Consider the following 26,406-nt stretch of genomic DNA (forward strand, 5'->3'; position numbering starts at 1 on the left):
AAGGAGCTGGGGGTCCCGGCCCCGTTACTGAGGGGTCCCAGCCCCTCGCTGCGGGGTGCTGGGGCGGTACCCGCTGCCCCGAGGAGCTGGGGGTCCCAGCCCCATTACTGGGGGGTCCCAGCCCCTCGCTGCGGGGTGCTGGGGCGGTACCCGCTGCCCCGAGGAGCTGGGGGTCCCCGTTACCTGTGGGGGGGGTCCCGGCCTGCTGCCCCACCTCCCAGCTCTCCGTCTCGACGTGATACTGCAGCAGCTTCTTGTTGAAGCCGTTCTCGGGCGAGTAGCCCCCGATGAGCAGCAGCGAGGTCCCGCGCCGGGGGGTCAGCGTGTGCCCCGCCACCGCCGGCAGTGCCGCGTCCTGCCGGGGACGGCGTTGGGGGGCTGCGGGTGACGCCGAGCCCCCCCCGGGGGCGGGCGCGGGGCGGGCGCGGGGGGTCCCCACCTGCTCCTGGCGCCACTGCAGCGTGGTGAGGTTGAGCAGCCAGGCGTCGCCGGCCACCCCCGCCGCCGTCAGCCCCCCCAGCACCAGCATGGCGCGGCGGGCGGGCAGCGGGGCGGCCGCGTGGAAGTAGCGGGGCGAGGGGCCGGGACCCCCGTCCTCCGCCCCCGCCAGCATCTGCGTCCAGCGGCGCTCGGCGATGGAGTATCTGTGGGGCAGAGACGAGGGGATGCGTCGGGGCGGGGCCGGGTGGGGCCGGGGCGGGGCCGGGAGGGCGGGGCCTGCTGACCTGTAGACGTTTCCCAGCAGCCCCTGGGACAGCGAGAGCCCCCCGAACATCCAGAGCGTCCCCTCCGGACCCTCCACCAGGCTGTGGCCCAGGCGGTGCAGGAACCGGCTGGCCGTGTCCTGGGGGGCACGGGGAAAGGGGGGTCAGCCCCGGGGGGGGGCACCGGGGGGTCCTGGGGCACTGGGTGGGGTCCTGGGGGCAGTCCTGGGGAGGTATCGGGGGGCCTATAGGGCACTGGGTGGGGTCCTGGGGGGTTATCGGAGGGATACGGGGCACTGGGGGGGTCCATGGGGAACCAGGGGGGCACTGGGGACAGTCTTAGGTGGGTATTGGGGGTCTATGGGGCACTGGGGGGGATGGTGGGGGGGTCTTGGGGCCATATTGGGACTCTATGGGAAACCAGGGGGGGACACTGGGGGCAGTCCTGGGGAGGTATCAGGGGGCTATGGGGCACTGGGTGGGGCCCTGGGCCGTTACTGGGGGGATATGGGGCACTGAGGGGGCACATCAGGGGGTCCTGGGGGCACATCAGGGGGTCTATGGGGCACTGGGGGGGACGGTGGGGGGGTCCCGGGGGCATATCAGGGGGCCTATGGGAAAGCGGGGGGGCACTGGGGACAGTCTTGGGGGGGTATCGGGGGTCTATGGGGCACGGGGGGGGTCACTGGGGACAGTCCTGGGGGTGGAAACTGGGGGGTCTATGGGGCACTGGGAAAAGACAAGAGCCCCCCAGACCCGTGGGGGGCAGCCGGGGGACTTGGGGGGTGGCGGCCCCCCGGGGCGGAGGGCCGTGCCTGACCCCCAAGCGTGGGGCGCGGGGCTGGGGGGGGTGGGGGGTCACTCACGGCCGCCAGGTGCCCGTCGACGAGGGTCTCCCAGACGAGGCTGCCCGGCCCCAGCGGCACCGAGCAGTCGGGGCCGGCGAAGCCCTCGCTGCAGACGCAGACCCCCAGGGTCTGGGGGGGCGGGGGGGTGAGGGGGGGGCGCGGGCTTCCCCCCACCCCCGGCCCCCCAAAACCCCCCGCCCCCCCCGCCCGCCCCTCACCGCGTTGCAGGCGCCGTGCCCGGCGGGAGCCCCGCAGTCCCCGGGGCAGAGGGGCTGGCGGCAGCCGGGCCCCCCGTGCCCCCCCCGGCAGACGCAGCGGCCCCCCCGGCACTCCTGCCCCCCGGCGCAGGGGGGGCGGCAGCTCTGGACCCCCACGCTGGCGTTGAACCCCGTCGGCTCGCTGCCGTTGGCCTCGTAGTACAGCACCAGCACCCCTGGGGAGGGGGCACGGTGGGTGGGGGGGGTCCCAGGGCACCCCGGCCCCCCCCCGAATCCTCCCCACACCCCCCCCCCGCCCCGTACCGGAGTGGGCCTCCAGGGTGAGGGGCTCGGGGCGGCCGCGCCCGCAGAAGGCCCCCAGCAGCGTGGGGTCCCCCTGCAGCACCCCGCTGTCGAGGAAGGCCGGCACCCCGTCAAAGGCGTAGGCGTAGCTGGTCTGGGGCGGGGTGGGGGGGCACGGGGGTCTCAGGGGGGCACGGCACCGGCAGCACCCCCTTGTGTGCCCCCCCCAACTCCCCAGCACCCCCCCGCGCACCCCCCAGACCCCCCCATCTTCCCATCGACCTCATGCAGCCCCCCAGGCGCCACGTGCCCCCCCCCCCCAGCCCCCCATCTCCCCAGCATCCCCCAGACCCCCCATGGTCCCCAAGCCACCCCCCTCTCCCCATGCAGCCCCCCAGGCGCCACGTGCCCCCCCCCCCCAGCCCCCCATCTCCCCAGCATCCCCCAGACCCCCCATGGTCCCCAAGCCACCCCCCTCTCCCCATGCATCCCCCCCAGACGCCCCAGACCCTCTGTGTCAGTCTAGCCCCCCCCTCCAGATCCCCCCATGCCCCCCCCAGACACCCCCCTCTCCCCAGCCCTCCCAGTCTCCCCACCCTCCCAGCCCCTCTGAGCCCCCCCAGCCCCCCTCACCATGCAGGGGGTGCTCAGGTCGGGCTGCAGGGTCAGGCTGATGGTGGGGCAGGGGTCCCCGGGGGGGCAGGGCTCCAGGCTCCCCGTGGCCGACAGCACCCACACGCAGTACGAGAGGCCCCCCGCGGGCGCCGGGACCCCCGCGGCCAGCCGGGACCCCAGGGCCAGGGGCTCGGAGAGGTTGGCCACCAGCGAGCGGCCCCCGCACTCCCGGTAGCACGTGCCCCCGTCCCTGGGGGGCGACGGGGGGCTCAGTGGGGCTGGGGGCTGGCAAAGGGCTCGGGGGGGCCGCGGGGGGTGGGAACGGGGGCTGGGGGCTGATACAGGGGGTCCGGGCCCAATCCCTGGGGGTAGGGGGCTCTCCCGGGGGCCAGGGGCTCTCCCAGGGGTCAGGGGCTCTCCCAGGGGCCAGGGGCTCTCCCGGGGGCCAGGGGCTCTCCCAGGGGTCGGGGGGCTCTCCCAGGGGTTAGGGAGCTCTCCCAGGGGTCGGGGGGCTCTCCCAGGGGTCAGGGGCTCTCCCAGGGGTTAGGGAGCTCTCCCAGGGGTCGGGGGGCTCTCCCAGGGGTCAGGGGGCTCTCCCAGGGGTCGGGGGGCTCTCCCGGGGGTCAGGGGCCTCTCCCAGGGGTCAGGGGGCTCTCCCAGGGGCCAGGGGCTCTCCCGGGGTCAGGGGGCTCGCCCAGGGGCCGGGGGGCTCTCCCAGGGGTCAGGGGGCCCTCCCAGGGGCCGGGGGCTCTCCCGGGGGTCAGGGGCCTCTCCCAGGGTTCAGGGGCTCTCCCGGGGGCCAGGGGCTCTCCCGGGGGTCAGGGGCTCTCCCAGGGTTCAGGGGGCCCTCCCAGGGGCCGGGGGCTCTCCCGGGGGTCAGGGGCCTCTCCCAGGGTTCAGGGGCTCTCCCAGGGGCCGGGGGCTCTCCCGGGGGTCAGGGGCTCTCCCAGGGTTCAGGGGCTCTCCCGGGGGCCAGGGGCTCTCCCGGGGTCAGGGGGCTCTCCCAGGGGCCGGGGGGCTCTCCCGGGGTCAGGGGGCTCTCCCAGGGGCCAGGGGCTCTCCCGGGGGCCAGGGGCTCTCCCGGGGTCAGGGGGCTCTCCCAGGGGCCGGGGGGCTCTCCCCAGGGGTCAGGGGGCTCTCCCAGGGGTCAGGGGGCCCTCCCAGGGGCCGGGGGGCTCTCCCCAGGGGTCAGGGGCCTCTCCCAGGGTTCAGGGGCTCTCCCGGGGGCCAGGGGCTCTCCCGGGGTCAGGGGGCTCTCCCAGGGGTCAGGGGGCCCTCCCAGGGGCCGGGGGGCTCTCCCCAGGGGTCAGGGGCCTCTCCCAGGGTTCAGGGGCTCTCCCAGGGGTCAGGGGCTCTCCCGGGGGTCAGGGGCTCTCCCGGGGTCAGGGGGCTCTCCCAGGGGCCAGGGGCTCTCCCAGGGGTCAGGGGCTCTCCCGGGGGTCAGGGGCTCTCCCGGGGTCAGGGGGCTCTCCCAGGGGCCGGGGGGCTCTCCCCAGGGGTCAGGGGCTCTCCCAGGGGTCAGGGGGCTCTCCCGGGGGTCAGGGGCTCTCCCAGGGGCCAGGGGCTCTCCCAGGGGTCAGGGCGCTCTCCCAGGGGCCGGGGGGCTCTCCCCAGGGGTCAGGGGCTCTCCCAGGGGCCAGGGGCTCTCCCAGGGGTCAGGGCGCTCTCCCAGGGGCCAGGGGCTCTCCCAGGGGTCAGGGGGCTCTCCCAGGGGCCGGGGGCTCTCCCGGGGGCCGGCGCCGCTCACCGGGGGTCCCCGAAGTGTCCGGGGGCGCAGCGCTCGCAGCGCGGCCCCTCGGTGGGGGGGGCGCAGAAGCAGGCGCCGGTGGCGGCGTGGCAGTGGCCGCGCTCGGGCCGCCCGTGGCCGTGGCACTGGCACTGCCGGCAGCCCCCCGCCCCCGCCGCGTCCCCGAAGCTGCCGGGCCGGCACAGCTGGCACCGCTCGCCCTGCGTCCAGTCTGGGGGCACGGGGCGGGGGTCACAGGGGTGCGGGGGGTCATGGGGGTCACGGCGGGGCACAGGGGGTCACAGGGCACAGGGGGGCACAGGGGGGCACGGGGGTCAGGGGGGCATGGGGGTCACAGGGGTGCGGGGGGTCACAGGGGGCATGGGGAGTCACAGGGGTCGCGGGGGGGCGTGGGGTCACAGGGGGCATGGGGAGTCACGGGGGTCACAGCGGGGCGCGGGGGGCGCGGGGGGGCACAGGGCACGGGGGGGCACAGGGGGGCGCGGGGGTCAGGGGGGTGTGGGGGTCACAGGGGGCACGGGGGTCACAGGGGGCACGGGGAGTCACGGGGGTCACGTGGGGTCACAGGGCGCGGGGGGAGCCACGGGGGCATGGGGGGTCACAGGGGGTCACAGGGCGTGTGGGGAGTCACGGGGCACAGGGGGCACAGGGAGCACGGGGGGGCACGGGGGGGCACGAGGTCATGGGGTCACGGGGACACGGGGTCATGGGGGCACGGGGAGTCACGGGGCAGGGGGGTCACAGGGGGCACGGGGGGAGTCACGGGGGCTCGGGGGCACAGGGAGTCACGGGGCAGGGGGGTCACAGGGGGCACGGGGGGAGTCACGGGGGCTCGGGGGCACAGGGAGTCACGGGGCAGGGGGGTCACAGGGGGCTCAGGGAGTCACGGGGGGGTCACAGGGGGCACGGGGTCATGGGGACATGGGGGTCACAGGGGGTACGGGGGTCATGGGAGCAGGGCGGGGCGCGGGGGGATGCAGGGGGGCTCGGGGGGACGCAGGGGGTCATGGGGGTCACGGGAGGTCACAAGGGGACGTGGAGGTACATGGGGGGGTCACGGGGGACACAGCAGGTTTGGTGGGACACGGGGGGTCACAAGGGGCACACGGGGGGTTTCGGGGGCACGTGGGGGACGCGGGGGGTCACGGGGGCACGCGGGGGGTTTCGGGGGCACGTGGGGGACACGGGGGGTCACGGGGGCACACGGGGGGTTTTGGGGACACGTGGGGGACATGGGGGGTCACGGGGGCACGCGGGGGGTTTCGGGGGCATGTGGGGCACACGGGGGGTTTCGGGGGGATGTGGGGGGTTTCAGGGAGACGCAGGGGGCCGCGGGGGGGTTCGGGGGGCCGCAGGGGGCCGCGGGGGGGTTCGGGGGGCCGCAGGGGGCCGCAGGGGGCCGCGGGGGGCCGCGGGGGGGTTCGGGGGGCCGCAGGGGGGCTGCAGGGGGCACGCGGGGGGGCTGCAGGGGGCACGCGGGGGGGCCGGGGGCCGCCCCACGCTCCCTGGGACTCACTCTGGCAGCGGTCGCAGACGCCGGGCCCGGCCGTCTCGCAGGTGCTGTGGAAGTGGCAGCCGCAGTCCACGGAGCAGAGGGGGGCCGCGCTGCCCCCCCCGGCGCCCCCCCCGGCGCCCCCCCCGGCGCCCCCCGCGCCCCCCGGGGGCGAGGTCCAGCCCAGGTGGCAGATGCAGGTGAAGTTGGGGGCCCCGCTGCAGTAGCCGTGGCCGCAGTCCTCGTAGCACCTTTGGGGGGACACGGGGCGGGGGGGCCGGTGGGGGGGGGGACCGAGGGGGTACCCGTGCCCCCCCCAAACAGCCCCATCCCCTGGGGGGCCATGGCAGGGTCCCCGTGCCCCCCCCCAAGCACCGCAGGGTCCCCGTGCCCCCCCCAAGCACCGCGGGGTCCCTGTGCCCCCCCCAGGCACCACAGGGTCCCCGTGCCCCCCCCAAGCACCGCAGGGTCCCCGTGCCCCCCCCAGAGCGCTGCAGGGTCCCCGTGCCCCCCCCCGAGCGCCGCAGGGTCCCCGTGCCCCCCCCAAGCACCGCGGGGTCCCTGTGCCCCCCCCGAGCACCGCAGGGTCCCTGTGCCCCCCCAGAGCGCCGCAGGGTCCCCGTGCCCCCCCCAAGCACCGCGGGGTCCCCGTGCCCCCCCCCAGAGCACCGCGGGGTCCCCGTGCCCCCCCCAGAGCGCCGCGGGGTCCCCGTGCCCCCCCCAAAGCGCCGCGGGGTCCCCGTGCCCCCCCCAAGCACCGCAGGGTCCCCGTGCCCCCCCCAGGCACCGCAGGGTCCCCGTGCCCCCCCCAAGCACCGCAGGGTCCCCGTGCCCCCCCCAGGCACCGCAGGGTCCCCGTGCCCCCCCCAGAGCGCCACGGGGTCCCCGTGCCCCCCCCAGAGCGCCGCGGGGTCCCCGTGCCCCCCCCCGAGCACCGCAGGGTCCCCGTGCCCCACCCAGAGCACCGTGGGGTCCCCGTGCCCCCCCCGAGCACCGCAGGGTCCCCGTGCCCCCCCCAAGCACCGCAGGGTCCCCGTGCCCCCCCAGAGCGCCGCAGGGTCCCCGTGCCCCCCCCAGAGCACCGTGGGGTCCCCGTGCCCCCCCCCGAGCACCGCAGGGTCCCCGTGCCCCCCCCAAGCACCGCAGGGTCCCCGTGCCCCCCCAGAGCACCGCAGGGTCCCCGTGCCCCCCCCCAAGCACCGCGGGGTCCCCGTGCCCCCCAGCCCCCGCCCCCCGGCCCCCCACTGACGTGCGGTTGCAGTGGGTGACGCCGTCCCCGGCGTAGCCGCGCCGGCAGCGGCACTCGAAGGCCTGGGGGGTGTTGTGGCAGGCGGCGAAGGGGTGGCAGGCGGCCATGCCCAGGCGGCACTCGTCCACGTCGGGGCACTGCCCGTAGGCCCAGGCAGCCCCCCGCCCGGGGCGCAGCCCCCCCGGCTCCCCCAGCGCCACCGAGCAGTTGGGGTAACCCCGCACCCCCGAGAAGTCCCCCTCCAGGCACCTGGGGGGAGGCAACGGCGGGGGCTCAGCGGCCGGGGCGGGGGTCCCGCGGGTCGCTGGGTGCCCCCCGCGCACCCCCCCCCACCCCCGGCGGCGGGGTGCCCCCCGCGCCCCCTCACCGTCCCAGCGTGGGGTTGTCGGCGTCGCCGCACCAGCCGCACTCGAGGTTCTGCAGACACTCGCGGCACGTGTTGAAGCGGGAGCAGTCGAGGCACTGCGGCACCGAGTGCACGCTGCCGGGACCCCCGGGTCAGCCCCCGCGCCCCGGGACCCCCGGGACGGGCCCCCCGTGCTGCCGGGACCCCCGGGTCAGCCCCCGCGCCCCGGGACCCCCGGGACGGGCCCCCCGTGCTGCCGGGACCCCCGGGTCAGCCCCCGCGCCCCGGGACCCCCGGGACGGGCCCCCGTGCTGCCGGGACCCCCGGGTCAGCCCCCGCGCCCCGGGACCCCCGGGACGGGCCCCCCGTGCTGCCGGGACCCCCGGGTCAGCCCCCGCGCCCCGGGACCCCCGGGATGGGCCCCCTGCACCGCCGGGACCCCCGGGTCAGCCCCCTGCTCCCCAGGACCCCAGGACATCCCCATGGTCCCCAGGACCCCCACGGCACCCCCAGGATGGACCCCCAGAATTCCCGTGTCCCCCCAGACCCCCCCAATAGCCCCCGGATGCCCCTGTGCCACCCAGGACCCTCCAAGATATACCCACGACCCCCAGCATTACCCCTGCGTGCCCCCAGACCCCCCCAGGATGCCCCTGGACCCACTCTGACCCCCACCCAGGACCACCAGGATGGCCTTGTGCCACCCCAGGATGACCCCCAGAACCCCCCGAGCCCCCCTGGACACCCCTGTGCCCCCCAGAACCCCCTGAACCACCCCAGGACACCCCAGTGCCCCCCCAGGACCCCTCCCAGGCCCCTCCCAGACCCCCCTGTGCCCTCCCTGGTTTCCCCAAGGATGCCCCTGTGCCCCCCAGGACCCCCTTGGGATTCCCATGTCCCCCAGGACACCTCAAACCCCTGCACGACATCCCCCCCAGACCCCCCAGGACTCCCCCAGACCCCCCCAGGACACCCCTGTGGCCCCCAGGACCCTGCCTGGATATCCCTCTGGCCCCCAGGACACCCCCAAGATGCCCCTGTGCCCCGCAGGACATACCCCCAAACCCCCCCAAGATGCCCCTGTGCCCCCCAGGGCTCCCCCAGACCCCCCAGGATGCCCCTGTATCCCCCAGGACCCCACTAGGACATCCCCCCAGACCCCCCCGGACACCCCTGTGCCCTCCAGGACTCCCCCAGACACCCCCAAGATGCCCCTGTGGCCCCCAGGACTCCCCCAGACACCCCCAAGATGCCTCTGTGGCCCCCAGGACAGGCCCAGGACCCCTCAGGACGCGCCGGGACCCCCCCGGAGCCCCCCACTCACCTGTCGTACCAGCCCCGGCAGTCGCCGTACGGGTACTTGGCCAAGTAGGCGGCGAAGAAGAAGCAGCTGCGGGTGGACTGGCACCAGGCGCACTGGCTGGAGTCGGAGAGGCAGGCGGCGCAGGAGCGGCGCCTGGGGGGGCACGCTCAGACCCCCGCCCGCAGGGAGCCCCCAGACCCCCCCCGGCACCCCCACACCCGGCTGGGAGCCCCCAGACCCCCCCGGGACCCCCCGGCACCAGGCGCACTGGCTGGAGTCGGAGAGGCAGGCGGCGCAGGAGCGGCGCCTGGGGGGGCACGCTCAGACCCCCCGCCCGCAGGGAGCCCCCAGACCCCCCCCGGCACCCCCACACCCGGCTGGGAGCCCCCAGACCCCCCCGGGACCCCCCGGCACCAGGCGCACTGGCTGGAGTCGGAGAGGCAGGCGGCGCAGGAGCGGCGCCTGGGGGGGCACGCTCAGACCCCCGCCCGCAGGGAGCCCCCAGACCCCCCCCGGCACCCCCACACCCGGCTGGGAGCCCCCAGACCCCCCCGGGACCCCCCGGCACCAGGCGCACTGGCTGGAGTCGGAGAGGCAGGCGGCGCAGGAGCGGCGCCTGGGGGGGCACGCTCAGACCCCCGCCCGCAGGGAGCCCCCAGACCCCCCCCGGCACCCCCACACCCGGCTGGGAGCCCCCAGACCCCCCCGGGACCCCCCGGCACCAGGCGCACTGGCTGGAGTCGGAGAGGCAGGCGGCGCAGGAGCGGCGCCTGGGGGGGCACGCTCAGACCCCCGCCCGCAGGGAGCCCCCAGACCCCCCCCGGCACCCCCACACCCGGCTGGGAGCCCCCAGACCCCCCCGGGACCCCCCGGCACCAGGCGCACTGGCTGGAGTCGGAGAGGCAGGCGGCGCAGGAGCGGCGCCTGGGGGGGCACGCTCAGACCCCCGCCCGCAGGGAGCCCCCCGGCCCCCCCAGCACCCCCCCGGGACCCCCGGGACCCCCGGGACCCCCGACTCACTGGCTGCAGAGGCTGGGGCAGTGCTGGGGGTCGCGGATGGCCCCCGCCTGCCGCCCCCGACGGCTGCACACGAAGTCGCCCTTTTTGCTGCTGTGAACCTGCCACTCGCAGAAGGGGTCCTGGGGGGGGTGAGCCCCACTGAGACCCCCACGCACCCCCAGACCCCCACAGGGACCCCCACGCACCCCCAGACCCCCACAGGGACGCCCACGCACCCCCACACCCCACTGAGACCCCCACGCACCCCCAGACCCCCACAGGGACCCCCACGCACCCCCAGACCCCCACAGGGACCCCCACGCACCCCCACACCCCCACAGGGACGCCCACGCACCCCCAGACCCCACCGAGACACCCACGCACCCCCAGACCCCCACAGGGACGCCCACGCACCCCCAGACCCCACCAAGACCCCCACACACCCCCAGACCCCCACAGGGACCCCTGCACACCCCCAGACCCCCACAGGGATCCTCACAGACCCCCACACCCTCCCCAAACCCCCCTGGGGACCCCTGACAGCTCTGCACCCCCCAACCCCCCTCCCCAGCCCCCCAGCGCCCTCCCCAGCCCCCTGCAGACCCCAACCCTCCTCCCCAGCTCCCCTAAACCCCCTCCCCAGCCCCCCAGCGCCCTCCGCAGCCCCCTGCAGACCCCAACCCTCCTCCCCAGCTCCCCTAAACCCCCTCCCCAGCCCCCCAGTGCCCTCCCCAGCCCCCTGCAGACCCCAACCCTCCTCCCCAGCCCCCCAGCGCCCTCCCCAGCCCCCTGCAGACCCCAACCCCCCTCGCCAGCGCCCCCAGCGCCCTCCGCAGCCCCCTGCAGACCCCAACCCTCCTCCCCAGCCCCCCAGCGCCCTCCGCAGCCCCCTGCAGACCCCAACCCTCCTCCCCAGCCCCCCAGAGCCCTCCCCAGCCCCCTGCAGACCCCAACCCCCTCCCCAGCCCCCCAGCGCCCTCCCCAGCCCCCTGCAGACCCCAACCCCCCTCCCCAGCCCCCCAGCGCCCTCCCCAGCCCCCTGCAGACCCCAATCCCCCTCCCCAGCTCCCCTAAGCCCCCTCCCCAGCCCCCCAGCGCCCTCCCCAGCCCCCTGCAGACCCCAGCCCCCCTCCCCAGCCCCCTGCAGACCCCAACCCTCCTCCCCAGCTCCCCCAACCCCCCTCCCCAGCCCCCCCGCGCCCCCTCCCCTCACAGCGGCGCAGGCGTGGCAGTCCCGGTGGTCCTCGCACAGGACGCAGTTGGCGGGGGCCAGGACGAGGCGGGGGCCGCCGCCGTCGCCCCCGCAGAGCCCCCCCGGGGGGTGCAGGCGGCCGTGGCAGGAGGCGCTGGGGGGGCACCACCCGCACCCCTGGTCGGCCAGGCAGGCCAGGCACGAGGGGTACGAGGGGCAGCGCCCCGGCGGGGAGCGGAACGGCTCCAGGAAGAAGAAGGAGATCTCCTGGGGGGGCACGGCGGGGTCGGGGGGCTGCCGGGGGGGGGGGCCCCCGCGAGGAGAGGGTGCCCTGGGGGGGGCAGCGCCGCGCAGCCCGCCGCCCCGCAGGGACCCCCCGACACAACCGGTGCCCCACAGAGACCCCCCGACACAGCTCTGCGCCCCACAGGGACCCCCCGACACAACCGGTGCCCCACAGGGACCCCCCGACACAGCTCTGCGCCCCGCAGGGACCCCCCGACACAACCGGTGCCCCGCAGGGACCCCCCGACACAACTCTGCCCCCCACAGAGACTCCCTGACACAACTCTGCCCCCCGCAGGGACCCCCCGACACAACCGGTGCCCCACAGAGACCCCCCGACACAACTCTGCGCCCCACAGAGACCCCCCGCCCCACTCCTGCGCCCCACAGAGACCCCCCGACACAACTCTGCCCCCCGCAGAGACCCCCCGACACAACTCTGCCCCCCGCAGAGACCCCCTGACACAACTCTGCGCCCCGCAGGGACCCCCCGACACAACCGGTGCCCCACAGGGACCCCCCGACACAACTCTGCGCCCCGCAGGGACCCCCCGACACAGCTCTGCCCCCCGCAGAGACCCCCCGACACAACTCTGCTCCCCGCAGGGACCCCCCGACACAACTCTGCCCCCCGCAGGGACCCCCCCGACACAACTCTGCCCCCCGCAGGGACCCCCCGACACAGCTCTGCCCCCCGCAGAGACCCCCTGACACAACTCTGCCCCCCGCAGGGACCCCCCGACACAGCTCTGCGCCCCGCAGGGACCCCCCGACACAACTCTGCCCCCCGCAGGGACCCCCCGACACAGCTCTGCCCCCCGCAGAGACCCCCTGACACAACTCTGCCCCCCGCAGGGACCCCCCGACACAACTCTGCCCCCCGCAGGGACCCCCCGACACAGCTCTGCCCCCCGCAGAGACCCCCTGACACAACTCTGTGCCCCACCAGGACCCCCTGACACAACTCTGCCCCCCGCAGGGACCCCCCGACACAGCTCTGCCCCCCGCAGAGACCCCCCGACACAACTCTGCGCCCCACACGGACCCCCCGACACAACTCTGCGCCCCGCAGAGACCCCCCGACACAACTCTGCCCCCCGCAGAGACCCCCCGACACAGCTCTGCGCCCCGCAGGGACCCCCCCAACACAACTCTGCCCCCCGCAGAGACCCCCCACCCCACTCCTGCACCCCGCAGAGACCCCACACCCAAACTGTGCACCCCCATTCAGACCCCTCTGCCAAGCTCTGCAACCCCCAGAGACCCCTAAATCCCACCTGCAGCCCTCTGAGACGCCCAGCCAACCCACACCCCACTGCGCCCCCCAACCCCAACCCACACCCCTACAAGCCACCTCTCCCCTTAACCCTGCACCCCACAGCGGCCCCTATGGCCCCTTCCCGCCCTGCCAGCCCCCCGGGGAGCCCCCGAGCCCCCCGCCCCCGGCCCCCCCCGGCCCCCCCACGGCCCCACGGCACTCACGCTGCCCCCCGGGACGCCGGTGCGGTCCCAGACGAGGGTGAGCTCGCTGCTCTGGCCGCTGCCCGAGCTGTTGATGTGCCCCCAGCCCCCCGGGGAGCCCCCCAGCCCCCCGCCCCCGGCCCCCCCAGCCCCCCCCCCGGCCCCCCCCGGCCCCCCAGGACTCACGCTGCCCCCCGGGACGCCGGTGCGGTCCCAGACGAGGGTGAGCTCGCTGCTCTGGCCGCTGCCCGAGCTGTTGATGTGCCCCCAGCCCCCCGGGGAGCCCCCCAGCCCCCCGCCCCCGGCCCCCCCAGCCCCCCCCCGGCCCCCCCCGGCCCCCCAGGACTCACGCTGCCCCCCGGGACGCCGGTGCGGTCCCAGACGAGGGTGAGCTCGCTGCTCTGGCCGCTGCCCGAGCTGTTGATGTGCCCCTCGACCTGCACCGCGTACTTGTTGCCCCTCTCGGGCGCCCGGAAGAGCCGCTCGGGGCGGGGGCGTTGCAGGGGGCGCGTCTCCCGCTCCTGCTGCACCGACCAGCGCCCCACCTCCTCCTGGGGACCCCGAAACCATGGGGGGGCACGCTGAGCCTCCACAGGGACCCCCCGACAGCGCCCCACCTCCTCCTGGGGACCCCGAAACCATGGGGGGGCACGCTGAGCCTCCATAGGGACGCCCCGACAGCGCCCCGCCTCCTCCTGGGGACCCCGAAACCATGGGGGGGCACGCTGAGCCTCCATAGGGACCCCCTGACAGCGCCCCACCTCCTCCTGGGGACCCCGAAACCATGGGGGGGCACGCTGAGCCTCCATAGGGACCCCCCGACAGCGCCCCGCCTCCTCCTGGGGACCCCGAAACCATGGGGGGGGCACGCTGAGCCTCCACAGGGACCCCCCGACAGCGCCCCGCCTCCTCCTGGGGACCCCAAAACCATGGGGGGGCACGCTGAGCCTCCATAGGGACCCCCCGACAGCGCCCCACCTCCTCCTGGGGACCCCGAAACCATGGGGGGGCACGCTGAGCCTCCACAGGGACCCCCCGACAGCGCCCCACCTCCTCCTGGGGACCCCGAAACCATGGGGGGGCACGCTGAGCCTCCATAGGGACGCCCCGACAGCGCCCCGCCTCCTCCTGGGGACCCCGAAACCATGGGGGGGCACGCTGAGCCTCCACAGGGACCCCCCGACAGCGCCCCGCCTCCTCATACGGGGACCCCAATACCCGGAGGGGGACACTGAGCCTCTCCCCCTGGAAGGGGGGACAAGGGGGACCCCAAACCCACGGGGAGGACCCGGCAGCCCCCCAAGCCCCGTCACGGCACCCCCCCCACCGCAAGGGCAGCCCCCCGCCCGCCCCGGGACCCCTCCCAAGCCCCCCGTTACCAGCTCAGGGGAGTTGGGGTGCCGCCCGAGGCGGGCGACGACGTAGAGGCGCTGGATGCGCGCCCAGACGCTGGGGCCGGGGTCCGGGCCGGGGGCGGGCGGGGGTCCCAGCAGCGGGTAGATGAACCCCCGGTACACGAGGGAGACGTCGGTGTCGCCGCTGGGGCTGAGCGTGATGGTGGTGCTGCGGACGATGGAGACCTGGGGAGGGGGCGGCTGCGGCCGGGGTCCCCGCGGGGCGGGGGGGGGGGGGCCGGGGGGGGGCCGGGGGGTCTTGGGGGGGGGTCGGGGGCGCCCACCTTGTCGGGCTGGGAGTCGTTGCGGGGCTGCTGGTAGGTGACGAGGTGCAGCCCGGGGAGGAAGTTGGCGGTGCGGCAGTGCTGCAGCGCCGTCACGAAGGCGGGGCGCGGGCCCCACCACCCGTAGGTCCCCGAGATCTGCCCCACACGGCACCGGCTCTGCTCTGGGGGCGGGGAGGGGGTGGGGGGGGGGGTGTCACGGCATGGGGGGGGGGCGGCGGGACCCCCCGTCCCCGTCCCCGCCCCCCCACTCACCCGCCACGGGCATGCAGGTGTCGTTCTGCACGCACCAGCCGAGGGGGCCGGGGGCGCGGGGGGGCCCCCCCCCGGCCCCCCCAAACGCCAGGCAGGACTCGCAGTCCACCAGCAGCCGGGCCAGGCCCAGGCAGCCGGTGCTGGGGCACTGCGGGGCGGGGGGGCGCGGGGTCAGGGGGACCCCCCCCGCACCCCCAAACGGGGCCACGAGGGGCGCTGAGCCCACCCCACCCACACCCCGAGCCGCCGCAAGAGAGGCGGGGGTCCTGCCCCCCAGCCGCGCCCGCCAAGGGCACCCCAACACCCCGAGCCCCAGCGCTGCCCCCCCATCCCCAGCTTCCCCAGGGGATCCCACATGACCCCCCCCATTTCCCCAGGGGACCCCACATGACCCCCCCCAGCTTCCCCAGGGGACCCCACATGACACCCCCCATTTCCCCAGGGAACCCCACATGACCCCCCCCATTTCCCCAGGGGACCCCACATGACCCCCCCCAGCTTCCCCAGGGGACCCCACATGACACCCCACCATTTCCCCAGGGGACCCCAGTGCCCACGACCCCCCCCAGTTTCCCCAGGGGACCCAACACAACCCCCCCCATGTCCCCCCAGCACCAGTGACCCCCCCATGTCCCACTGGCCCCCTGTGCCCCGCTGTGCCCCCACCCCCCCATGTCCCCACGGCCCCCCCATGTCCCCCCGGCCCCCCATGCACCCCTGTGCCCCCACCCCCCCATGTCCCCACGGCCCCCCCATGTCCCCCCAGCCCCCCGTGCACCCCTGTGCCCCCGCCCCCCTATGTCCCTACGGCCCCCCCATGTCCCCACGTGCCCCCACCCCCCCATGTCCCTACGGCCCCCCCATGTCCCCACGTGACCCCACCCCCCCATGTCCCCACAGCCCCCCCATGTCCCCACGGCCCCCCGCGGCCGGGCCCCCTCACGTTGGTGGGGGGCGCGGGGCTCTGGCACCCCCCGAGGCACCAGGCGCACTGGGGGTCCTTGGTGCAGGTGCCCCTCTCCCCGTAGAGCGAGCAGTAGTCCAGGTGGTACTGGGGGGAGAGCGGCACGGAGACCCCCGCCGCGGGGCGCCGGGACCCCGCAGGGAGGGGTCGAGGGGGCTGGGGGAGCCGGGGACCCCCCGCGCTGGAGCTGGGACCCCAAAGATGGACTGGGGGGCCCGGGGACCCCCCAGATAGGAGCGGAGACCCCGTAGATGGGAACAGAGACCCCATAGATGGGCTGGAGACCCCGGGATGGGCTCAATGACCTCTGCGGGGAACTGGGGGCTCCAGGGCCCCCCCCGGGGTGGGCGGCGCAGGGACCCCCTGGGTGGGCTGGGGGCTCAGGAACCCCCCAGGTGGGCTCGGGGACCCCAGGGGCAGGCAGGGGGCTCAGGGACCCCCCAGGTGGGCTCGGGGACCCCAGGGTGGGCAGGGTCTCAGGGACCCCCTGGATGGGCTCAGGGACCCCAGGGGCAGGCAGGGGGCTCGGGGACCCCCCAGGTGGGCTCAGGGACCCCCCAGGTGGGCTCGGGGACACCCCCAGACGGGCTCAGGGACACCCCAGGTGGGCTCGGGGACCCCAGGGGCAGGCAGGGGGCTCGGGGACCCCCCAGGTGGGCTTGGAGACCCCCCAGGTGGGCTCAGGGACCCCCGGGCGGGCGGGGGGACACTCACGTTCTGGGCCGGCACCTGGAAGACGAAGGCCGGCACCTTGTAGGCCAGGAGGTCGCCGCGGGGGACCCCGCTGAAGCCCCCCGCCACCAGCAGCACGCTGCCCCGCAGCACCGCGGCCACGTGGGCGTAGCGGCCCTGCCCCGGGGACCCCCGGGACCCCTGGTCTGGGGGCACACGTCGCTATGGAGGGACCCCGGGACCCCCAGGACCCCCAACACCCACAGCCCCCCCGCCGTGGGGCAGCCCCCAGCCCCCCTCACCGTGGGGCAGCCCCCCAGCACCCCCTGCCATGGGGCAGCCCCATGTCCCCATGTCCCCCCCCCGGTCATGGGGCAGCCCCCCAGACCCCCCACCGTGGGGCAGCCCCGTGTCCCCATGTCCCCCCCGCCATGGGGCAGCCCCAAGCCCCCTCTGCTATGGGGCAGCCCCATGTCCCCCGTGCCATGGGGCAGCCCCCCAGCGCCCCTCATCGTGGGACAGCCCCCAGCCCCCCCCGCCATGGGGCAGCCCCATGTCCCCAGCCCCCCCCCCGCCGTGGGGCAGCCCCCCAGCGCCCCTCACCGTGGGACAGCCCCCAGCTCCCCCCGCCATGGGGCAGCCCCATGTCCCCCCTGCCATGGGGCAGCCCCCCAGCGCCCCCTGCCATGGGACAGCCCCCAGCTCCCCTCGCCATGGGGCAGCCCCGTGTCCCCATGTCCCCCCCGCCATGGGGCAGCCCCAAGCCCCCTCTGCCATGGGGCAGCCCCATGTCCCCCACCCCCCCCCCGCCGTGGGGCAGCCCCCCAGCGCCCCTCACCGTGGGGCAGCCCCCAGCTCCCCCCGCCATGGGGCAGCCCCATGCCCCAGCCCCCCCCCCGCCGTGGGGCAGCCCCCCAGCACCCCTCACCGTGGGACAGCCCCCAGCTCCCCCTGCCATGGGGCAGCCCCATGTCCCCCACCCCCCCCCCGCCGTGGGGCAGCCCCCCAGCGCCCCTCACCGTGGGGCAGCCCCCAGCTCCCCCCGCCATGGGGCAGCCCCATGTCCCCCCTGCCATGGGGCAGCCCCCCAGCGCCCCCTGCCATGGGACAGCCCCCAGCTCCCCTCGCCATGGGGCAGCCCCGTGTCCCCATGTCCCCCCCGCCATGGGGCAGCCCCAAGCCCCCTCTGCCATGGGGCAGCCCCATGTCCCCCACCCCCCCCCGCCGTGGGGCAGCCCCCCAGCGCCCCTCACCATGGGACAGCCCCCAGCTCCCCCCGCCATGGGGCAGCCCCATGTCCCCCACCCCCCCCCCCGCCGTGGGGCAGCCCCCCAGCGCCCCTCACCGTGGGACAGCCCCCAGCTCCCCCTGCCATGGGGCAGCCCCATGTCCCCCACCCCCCCCCGCCGTGGGGCAGCCCCCCAGCGCCCCTCACCGTGGGGCAGCCCGTGGGCCAGCTCGGCGCTGGGCACCCACTGGTGGCAGCCGAGGTGGTAGAAGAAGATCTCGTCCTCGTAGCACTTCTCCTCGTGGTAGTGGATGTGCACGTTCCCCCCTGCGCGGCGGGGCGGGGGTCACCCCCTGCGGGCCGGACCCCCGCTGGGGGCGGGGGGGGGGTGGGGGCGCTGGGGACCCCCCGGGGGGGCAGCGGGGACCCCCCGCGGGTCCCTTTCACCCCTCCGCCGCGGCGAGGGCAGTTGGGTCTCCGGGGTGGGGGTGGGCGGGGGGTCTCGTGCGCGCCCCGGGCCGCCCGCCCCCCGCCCCCCGCCGCCGCCGGGGGTCCCGGGGGTCCCCGCTCACCGTAGACCACCATGTAGTCGCCGATGACGGTGGCGGAGTGGAAGGCGCGCTCGCGGGGGCCGCGGCCGCCGTCCCGAGCCCGCAGCGTCGTCCAGTGCCGCAGCTCCACGTGGAAGAGGTCGGTCGTGTTCACCCGCATGCTGAACCTGGGGCGGGGGGCGCCGGGGGGCTCGGGGGGCGGCCGGGGGGCGTGGGGGGCGCCGGGGGGCTCGGGGGGCGGCCGGGGGGCGTGGGGGGCGGCCAGGGGGGCTCAGGGGGCGGCCAGGGGGCAGCTGGGGGGCTCGGGGGGCGGCCAGGGGGGCAGCCGGGGGGGCTCAGGGGGCGGCCAGGGGGCAGCTGGGGGGCTCGGGGGGCGGCCGGGGGGGCAGCCGGGGGGCTTGGGGGCAGCCCGGGGGCGCAGGGGGCTGCCGGGGGGCTCAGGGGGGACAGCCGGGGAGCTCGGGGGGGACAGCTGGGGGGCAGCCGGGGGGCTCAGGGGGCAGCCAGGGGGCAGCCAGGGAGCTCGGGGGGGACAGCTGGGGGGCAGCCGGGGGGCGTGGGGGGCAGCTGGGGGGTGCGGGGGGGCAACCAGGGGGCACCAGGGCAGCCAGGGGGTGTGGGGGGGCAGCCGGGGGGCACCAGGGCAGCCATGGGGCACGGGGGGCAGCCGTGGGGTGCGGGGGCAGCTGTGGGGCACAGGGGGCAGCCAGGGGGCAGCCATGGGGCGCGGGCCCCCCCCAGGAACCCTCCGGTCCCCCCGTGGTCCCCCGGATCCCTCCATGGCCCTCCAGAGTCCCCTGGGATCCCCCCCAGGGTGCACCTGATCCCCCCAGGCCCCCCAGGACACCCTCAGACCCCCATGGGCCCCCCAAGGTCCCCCAGAGGCCCCCGGGATCCCCCCCAGGGTGCGCCTGATCCCCCCAGGCCCCCCAGGACACCCTCAGACCCCCATGGGCCCCCCAAGGTCCCCCAGAGGCCCCCGGGATCCCCCCCGTGACCACCCCAGGATTCCCCTGGTCCCCCCAGGATCCCCCCATGGCCCCCCTCAGGTCCCCCAGATCCCCCCACGACCACCCGCCCGAAGTCCCCCATTGGACCCCCCAGGTCACCCCATGGCCTCCCAGGAACCCCCCAGGAGCCCCCCAGGACCCCTCCAGATCCCCCCATGGCCCCCAGGAACCCCCCAGGAGCCCCCCAGGACCCCTCCAGATCCCCCCATGGCCCCCAGGAACCCCCCAGGAGCCCCCCAGGACCCCTCCAGATCCCCCCATGGCCCCCAGGACCCCCCCAGGAGCCCTCCAGATCCCCCCATGGCCCCCAGGAACCCCCTAGGACCCACCCAGGAGCCCTCCAGATCCCCCCATGGCCCCCCAGGAACCCCCCAGGAGCCCCCCAGGACCCCTCCAGATCCCCCCATGGCCCCCCAGGAACCCCCCAGGACCCCTCCAGATCCCCCTATGGCCCCCCAGGAACCCCCCAGGACCCCTCCAGATCCCCCCATGGCCCCCCAGGAGCCCCTCAGCTCCCCCCGTACCGAGCGGTGGAGGGCCGGTGCCCCCCGTAGACGAGGAGGGTGCGGGAGGGGGGGTGGAAGACCATGGAGTGGCCGGCGGCGGCGGGGGGCTTCCCGCCCCACGGGACCACCCGCTCCAGCCCCGCGTCTCCAGGTGGAAGCGGAAGAGCTGGGACGAGAAAACGTCCTCGGCCGTGCGGCCTGGGGGGAGGGGGCGGCTCAGAGGGGGACCCCGGCGTGCGGGACCCCCGCCACGGGGCGCCCGGCCCCACAGCCCCCCACGGGCCGGCCCACGGGCCCTACACGTGGGAGGGACCCCGGTATCCAGTCCCCCAGCCCCCCCAGCCCATGGGGACCCCAGCCCCACAGCTCCCCACGGCCCCCCCAGACCCCACAGCCCATGGGGACCATAGCCCCATATCCCCCCACGGCCCCCGCAGACCCCACTGGGGACCCCAGCCCACAGGCCCCACAGCCATGGGGGACCCCAGCCACACAGCCCCCCATGGCCCCCCCAGACCCCACAGCCCATGGGGACCATAGCCCCATATCCCCCCACGGCCCCCCCAGACCCCACTGGGGACCCCAGCCCCACAGGCCCCACAGCCATGGGGGACCCCAGCCACACAGCCCCCCATGGCCCCCCCAGACCCCACAGCCCATGGGGACCATAGCCCCATATCCCCCCACGGCCCCCCAGACCCCACTGGGGACCCCAGCCCCACAGGCCCCACAGCCATGGGGGACCCCAGCCACACAGCCCCCCATGGCCCCCCCAGACCCCACAGCCCATGGGGACCCCAGCCCCATAGCCCCCCAGCCACAGGGGACCCCAGCCACACAGCCCCACATGGCCCGCCCAGACCCCATGGCCTTAGGGAAGCCCAGCCCCACGGCCCCCACAGCCCCCTACAGTCCCACAGCCCCTACAGTCCCACAGCCCCCCACAGCCCCACAGCCCCCCGCAGCCCCACAGCCCCCCGCAGCCCCTCACAGCCCCAAAGCCCACCACGGCCCCCCCGGCCCCCCGGCGCCCCCCACCTCCGAAGATGTAGAGCCAGTCGTCGACGAGGGCGGCGGCGTGGGCGGCCAGGCCGGGGGGCCGGGTGCCGTTTTGGGGGTGCAGCTCCCGCCAGCCCCCCCGGAAGGGGTCGAAGAGCCAGACGTCGCGGGCCAGCGCCCCCCCTTCCAGCTCCCCCCCGCTCAGCACCAGGGCCTCGCGCCAGCACACGGCCACGTGCGAGTGCCGGGGGGCCTGCGGGGCGGCGTCAGTGGGGCGCGGGGACCCCCAGGCTGGGGGGGGGGGCGCGGGGGGGCGCGGGGAGGGGGGCACGCACCGGGGCCGGGGTCAGCTCCAGCCGCGACCAGCGGTTCGTGGTGAAGTTGTAGAGCACGAGGTCGCCCAGCGCCCGGTTGAGGTCCAGCCCTGGCGCGGGGGGGGGGACACACACGGCGTGGGGACCCCCACGCCAGGGCCCGGCCCCTCCCCCTGCACCCCCCCCCATGCCCGCGTCTCTGTGACGGACCCCCAAAGGCAGCCCCCGGCCCCCCAGCCCCCCCCCACCTGTCCCAACTGACTCCGCAGCCCCCCAGAACCCCCTCCCCATCCCCCTCGACAGCCCCCCCATCCCCCTCCCAGACCCCATCTACAGCCCCCCCCCGCCCTGCAGCCCCCCACACCTCCCATAGATCCTCTACAGCCCCAGATCTGCCCCCACAGACCTCTAACAGCCCCCCCAGCCCCATCTATAGCCCCCCCACGGCCCTGCAGCCCCCCACACCTCCCCATAGATCCCCTACAGCCCCAGATCTGCCCCCACAGACCTCCAACAGCCCCCCCAGCCCCATCTATAGCCCCCCCCAGCCCTGCAGCCCCCCACACCTCCCCATAGATCCCCTACAGCCCCAGATCTGCCCCCACAGACCTCCAACAGCCCCCCCAGCCCTATCTATAGCCCCCCCCAGCCCTGCAGCCCCCCACACCTCCCCATAGATCCCCTACAGCCCCAGATCTGCCCCCACAGACCTCCAACAGCCCCCCCAGCCCTATCTATAGCCCCCCCCAGCCCTGCAGCCCCCACACCTCCCCATAGATCCCCTACAGCCCCAGATCTGCCCCCACAGACCTCCAACAGCCCCCCCAGCCCCATCTATAGCCCCCCCCCAGCCCTGCAGCCCCCCACACCTCCCCATAGATCCCCTACAGCCCCAGATCTGCCCCCACAGACCTCCAACAGCCCCCCCAGCCCCATCTATAGCCCCCACCGGCCCTGCAGCCCCCCACACCTCCCCATAGATCCCCTACAGCCCCAGATCTGCCCCCACAGACCTCTAACAGCCCCCCAGCCCCATCTATAGCCCCCCCAGCCCTGCAGCCCCCCCCCCCATAGATCCCCTACAGCCCCAGATCTGCCCCCACAGCCCTCTAACAGCCCCCACAGCCTGCAGCCCCCCACACCTCCCTCGAGCCCCCGTACAGCCCCCTATCTCTCCCCACAGCCCTCCGTCAGCCCCCCACAATCCCACCTCCTCCCTATACCGCCCCGTAGCCCCCCCAGGAGCCCCCCCCCCTCCCCAGAGCCCCCCGGAGGCCCGGTGTGTGTCCCCCAGCCCCCCCGGCTCACCCCCGAAGACGTAGAGGGCCCCGGCGCGGGGCAGGACGCCGGCGGCGGCGGTGCGGGGCGCGAAGTCGGGGTCCCCCTCGCTGACGTTGTACCAGCGGCCGCCCCCCCGGTTCTCCCCCAGCGCCAGGTCGCACGCGCGCCCCACGAAGCCCGGCCGGCACTCGCAGCGCCCCGTGACCTGGGGGGGGACGGGGCGATGGGGGGGACCCCAAGCCGGGGGACGCCGAGGCCCCGGCCAGCTCTGGCCTTGGGGGTCCCACAGCCCCGTCCCCGGGGGTTTGGGGGTGCACCTGGCCCACCTCCAGCACACCAGGGGTCTCCCAGTGGGTTGGGGGGGTCTCCCATCCTCATCCCTGGGGGTTTGGGGGTCTCCCCTCCCCATCCCCGGGGGTACAGGGGCCACCCAACCCCATCCAGAGATTTAGGGGTCCCCCAGACCCATCCCTGGGGGTTTGGGGTCCCCTATCCCCATGCCCCCAGGTTCAGGGATCCCTCAACCCCATAGATTTGGGGGTTCCCCATGCCCCCAGCTTTGGGGAGCCCCATGGGCAGGTTTTGGGTCACCCATCTTGCAGCCCCCCAGGTTTGGGGTCCCCCATCCTCCAGCCCCCCAGGCTCAGGGTGCCCATCTCCCCCAGGCTCGGGGCACCCCACGGGCAGGTTTGGGGTCCCCCCCCATCCTCCAGCCCCCCTGGCTCAGGGTGCCCCATCTCCCCCAGGCTCGGGGCACCCCACGGGCAGGTTTGGGGTCCCCCCCCATCCTCCAGCCCCCCTGGCTCAGGGTGCCCATCTCCCCCAGGCTCGGGGCACCCCACGGGCAGGTTTGGGGTCCCCCCCCATCCTCCAGCCCCCCAGGCTCAGGGTGGCCCATCTCCCCCAGGCTCGGGGCACCCCACGGGCAGGTTTGGGGTCCCCCCCCATCCTCCAGCCCCCCTGGCTCAGGGTGGCCCATCTCCCCCAGGCTCGGGGCACCCCACGGGCAGGTTTGGGGTCCCCCCCCATCCTCCAGCCCCCCAGCTCGGGTGCCCACCGGGTGGCAGGCGCCGCCGTGGGGCTGGCAGTAGGTGGCGCAGTGGGGGCGGGCGCAGTCGGGGCCCCCCCAGGCGGGCGGGCAGTGGCAGCGCCCCCGGGGGTCGCAGCCCCCCCGGCCGAGCAGCCGCAGCCCCGCGGGCACAGCGACACGCTGTAGGTCGCGTTGAAGCCCAGCAGGTTGTAGTTGGCGTCGCTGAAGAGGTGCAGCAGCATCTGGGGGGGCAGGGAGGGCTTGGGGCGCCCCGCGGCACCCCCAAACCCCGCAGCCGCCCCGCGGCACCCCCTGCGCCCCCCAGCCACCCCACGGCACCCCCTGCGCCCCCCAGCCGCCTCGCGGCACCCCCCAAACCCCCGCAACCACCCTGCAGCACCCCTAAACCCCATAACCGCCCCACAGCACCCCCAAACCCCGCAACCACCCTGCGGCACTCCCTGCGCCCCCCCGCGGCACCCCGAAACCCTGCAACTGCCCCTCAGCACCCCTCATGCCCCAGCCCACACCCTTCCCCACAGCCCCTCCATGCCCCCAGACCCCCCACGCCCCACCGCCCCCCCCATGCCCCACCCCACACCCCACGCCCCCCCAGCCCCCCCCCACACCCTTCCCCACGGCCCCCCGATGCCCCGCACCCACCCCACGCCCCACCGCCCCCCCCACCCCACTTCACACCCTTCCCCACGGCCCCCCGATGCCCTGCACCCACCCCACGCCCCACCGCCCGCCCCCAGCCCCACCCCACCCCCTTCCCCACGGCCCCCCGATGCCCCGCACCCACCCCACGCCCCACCCCACACCCTTCCCCCCAGCCCCTCCATGCCCCCAGCCCCTCCACGCCCCCGCCCCCCCAGCCCCACGGCCCCCCCAGCGCACCTTGCCCGAGGTGGCCTCGAGGGGCGCGGGCAGCGTGCTGCCGCTGAGGCTGGCGAGGAGGGGGCTGCGGGGGGAGTCCCCGTCGTACACGAACAGGTAGTCGTAGGCGCACTCCGTGTCCATGAACGTGAACGTCAGCAGCACGCGGTGCCGCGGGCTGGGGGCTGCGGGCGCGCGTGTCAGGGGGGGCCCGGCCCCGGGACCCCCGGCCCCGGGACCCCCGACCGGCCCCCGACACGGCGGGACCCCCCCCGCACCAGACCGTGGGGACCGGGCGGCCCGGGGGGACTCCGGGGGGCTCGGGGGGGGGGGGGGGCTTTAGGGGGAGCGGGAGGGCTTGGGGTGCCCCGGGGGGGCTGGAGGGGAGGCTCGGAGGGACACTGGGGGGCCTTGGGGTGCCCCCGGGATCCTGGGGGAGGCTTAGAGGGATGGGGAGGGGGCCTTGGGGTGCCCCGGGGGGGCTGGAGGGGAGGCTCGGAGGGACACTGGGGGGGCTTGGGGTGCCCCCGGGATCCTGGGGGAGGCTTAGAGGGATGGGGAGGGGGCCTTGGGGTGCCCCGGGGGGGCTGGAGGGGAGGCTCGGAGGGACACTGGGGGGGCTTGGGGTGCCCCCGGGATCCTGGGGGAGGCTTAGAGGGATGGGGAGGGGGCCTTGGGGTGCCCCGGGGGGGCTGGAGGGGAGGCTCAGAGGGACACTGGGGGGGCTTGGGGTGCCCCCGGGATCCTGGGGGAGGCTTAGAGGGATGGGGAGGGGGCCTTGGGGTGCCCCGGGGGGGCTGGAGGGGAGGCTCGGAGGGACACTGGGGGGGCTTGGGGTGCCCCCGGGATCCTGGGGGAGGCTTAGAGGGACAGGGGAGGGGGCCTTGGGGTGCCCCGGGGGGGGCTTTACGCAAAACTGGGGGCCCACAGGGACACTGGGGCACTCCAGGTATTTTGGGGTGTCTGGGGGGGGTGCTTTAGGCTGACTGGGGCTCCTCGGGGGGCCCCAGGGGGTCTGGGGTGTCTCAGACAGAGGTTTATGAATATGCAGGAGAACTTGGGGTGCCCCTGGGGGGGGGGGGGGGCCGGGAGCGCCGGGGGGTCTCCGGGGGGTCTCGGGGCCCCCTCCCCGCGTCACCTTCCACCAGCCACTCGCAGTTGCCGTTGACCGAGTAGTTGCCGGGGCCGTCGGTGACGAAGCCGGAGGGTCCCCGCAGCACCCGCCGCTGCCCCTTGCAGTCGCCGCCGGCGGCCCCCCGCACCCCGCTCAGCGCCAGCGCCAGCGCCAGCAGCGCCGGGGGGGCCGCCATGGCGGGCGGGGGGTCAGCGGGGAGGGGGGCTGCGGGAGAGGGGGTCAGCGGGGCGGGGGGGCGCCCCACGGGGACAGCAAACCCGCTAGGGACCCCCCAAATCCCACAGGGGTGGCCAAACCCACCGGGGACCCCACGACGGCCCCCCTGCCCCACAGGGACCCCCCAAACCTCACCAGGGACCCCCAACCCCTCAGGAGACTCTACGAGGGCCCCCAGCCCCACAGGCACCCCCCAAACCTCACCAGGGACCCCCAACCCCTCAGAGGACTCTACGAGGGCCCCCAGCCCCACAGGCACCCCCCAAACCTCACCAAGGACCCCCAATCCCACAAGGACCCACAAACCCTACAGGGATCCCCTGACCGCACAAAGACCCCACGAGGACCCCTGCCCCACAGGGACCCCCCAAACCTCACCAGGGACCCTCCAACACCACAGAGACCCCATGAGGGCCCCTGCCCCACAGGGACCCCCCAACCCCTCAGGGGATCCCTCGAGGGACCCCTGCCCCACAGGGAGCCCCTCAAGCTTCACCAGGGATCCTCCAACCCCACATGGACCCCACGAAGCCCCCTGCCCCACAGGGACCCCCCAAACCCCGCTGAGGACCCCACAAGGACGCCCCCAACTCCACAATGGACCCCACAAGGATTCCCCAAGCCCACGGGCACCCCCAAACCCCTCCGGGGACCCGACAGGGCCCCCCCAAACCTCACACCTGGGGGGCCCTCAGCCCCCTTCCCGCCAGAAGATGCTGCAGACCCCCCCCCCACAGAAGCTGGGGCGGCCGGGGGGCGCGGAGGGGTTCTGTGGGGCTCCGCGGACACCCCCGACCCCCACAGAACCCCCACAGGAACCCCCACAGACCCCTATACATCCCCCCCCCCCCCTCACCCGCTAGCGCCCGCTCCTCGGGACGGAGGCGGAATCCCGGGCCCGGATCAGCGAGACGAAGGGCCAGAGCGGCCGCGCCGGAGGGAGGGGC

General features: G+C 76.5%; 1 protein-coding gene across 1 annotated transcript; it reads right to left on the reverse strand.

Annotated features, from left to right (window-relative positions):
- Nucleotides 1-28: 28 nt before the first annotated feature.
- Nucleotides 29-26,406, reverse strand: LOC135311058 (multiple epidermal growth factor-like domains protein 8; the record flags this gene model as incomplete). The annotated part of the gene is given in 32 exon segments (XM_064440215.1): nt 29-355; nt 440-644; nt 726-844; nt 1,571-1,681; nt 1,771-1,985; nt 2,074-2,206; nt 2,686-2,917; nt 4,415-4,625; nt 5,931-6,157; nt 7,156-7,404; nt 7,523-7,636; nt 8,826-8,957; nt 9,825-9,943; nt 11,017-11,262; nt 13,092-13,292; nt 14,121-14,321; nt 14,420-14,583; nt 14,675-14,822; nt 15,618-15,725; nt 16,353-16,516; nt 17,746-17,865; nt 18,111-18,256; nt 19,624-19,741; nt 19,744-19,803; nt 20,644-20,857; nt 20,940-21,028; nt 22,227-22,404; nt 23,257-23,379; nt 23,382-23,471; nt 24,130-24,293; nt 25,247-25,447; nt 26,316-26,406. Coding segments are annotated over 31 exon segments (5,100 nt in total), but the record flags the coding sequence as incomplete, so codon positions are not given.

This window comes from Phalacrocorax carbo, unplaced genomic scaffold (genome assembly GCF_963921805.1).
Source record: "Phalacrocorax carbo unplaced genomic scaffold, bPhaCar2.1 SCAFFOLD_318, whole genome shotgun sequence".
NCBI classification, from domain to species: Eukaryota; Metazoa; Chordata; class Aves; order Suliformes; family Phalacrocoracidae; genus Phalacrocorax; species Phalacrocorax carbo.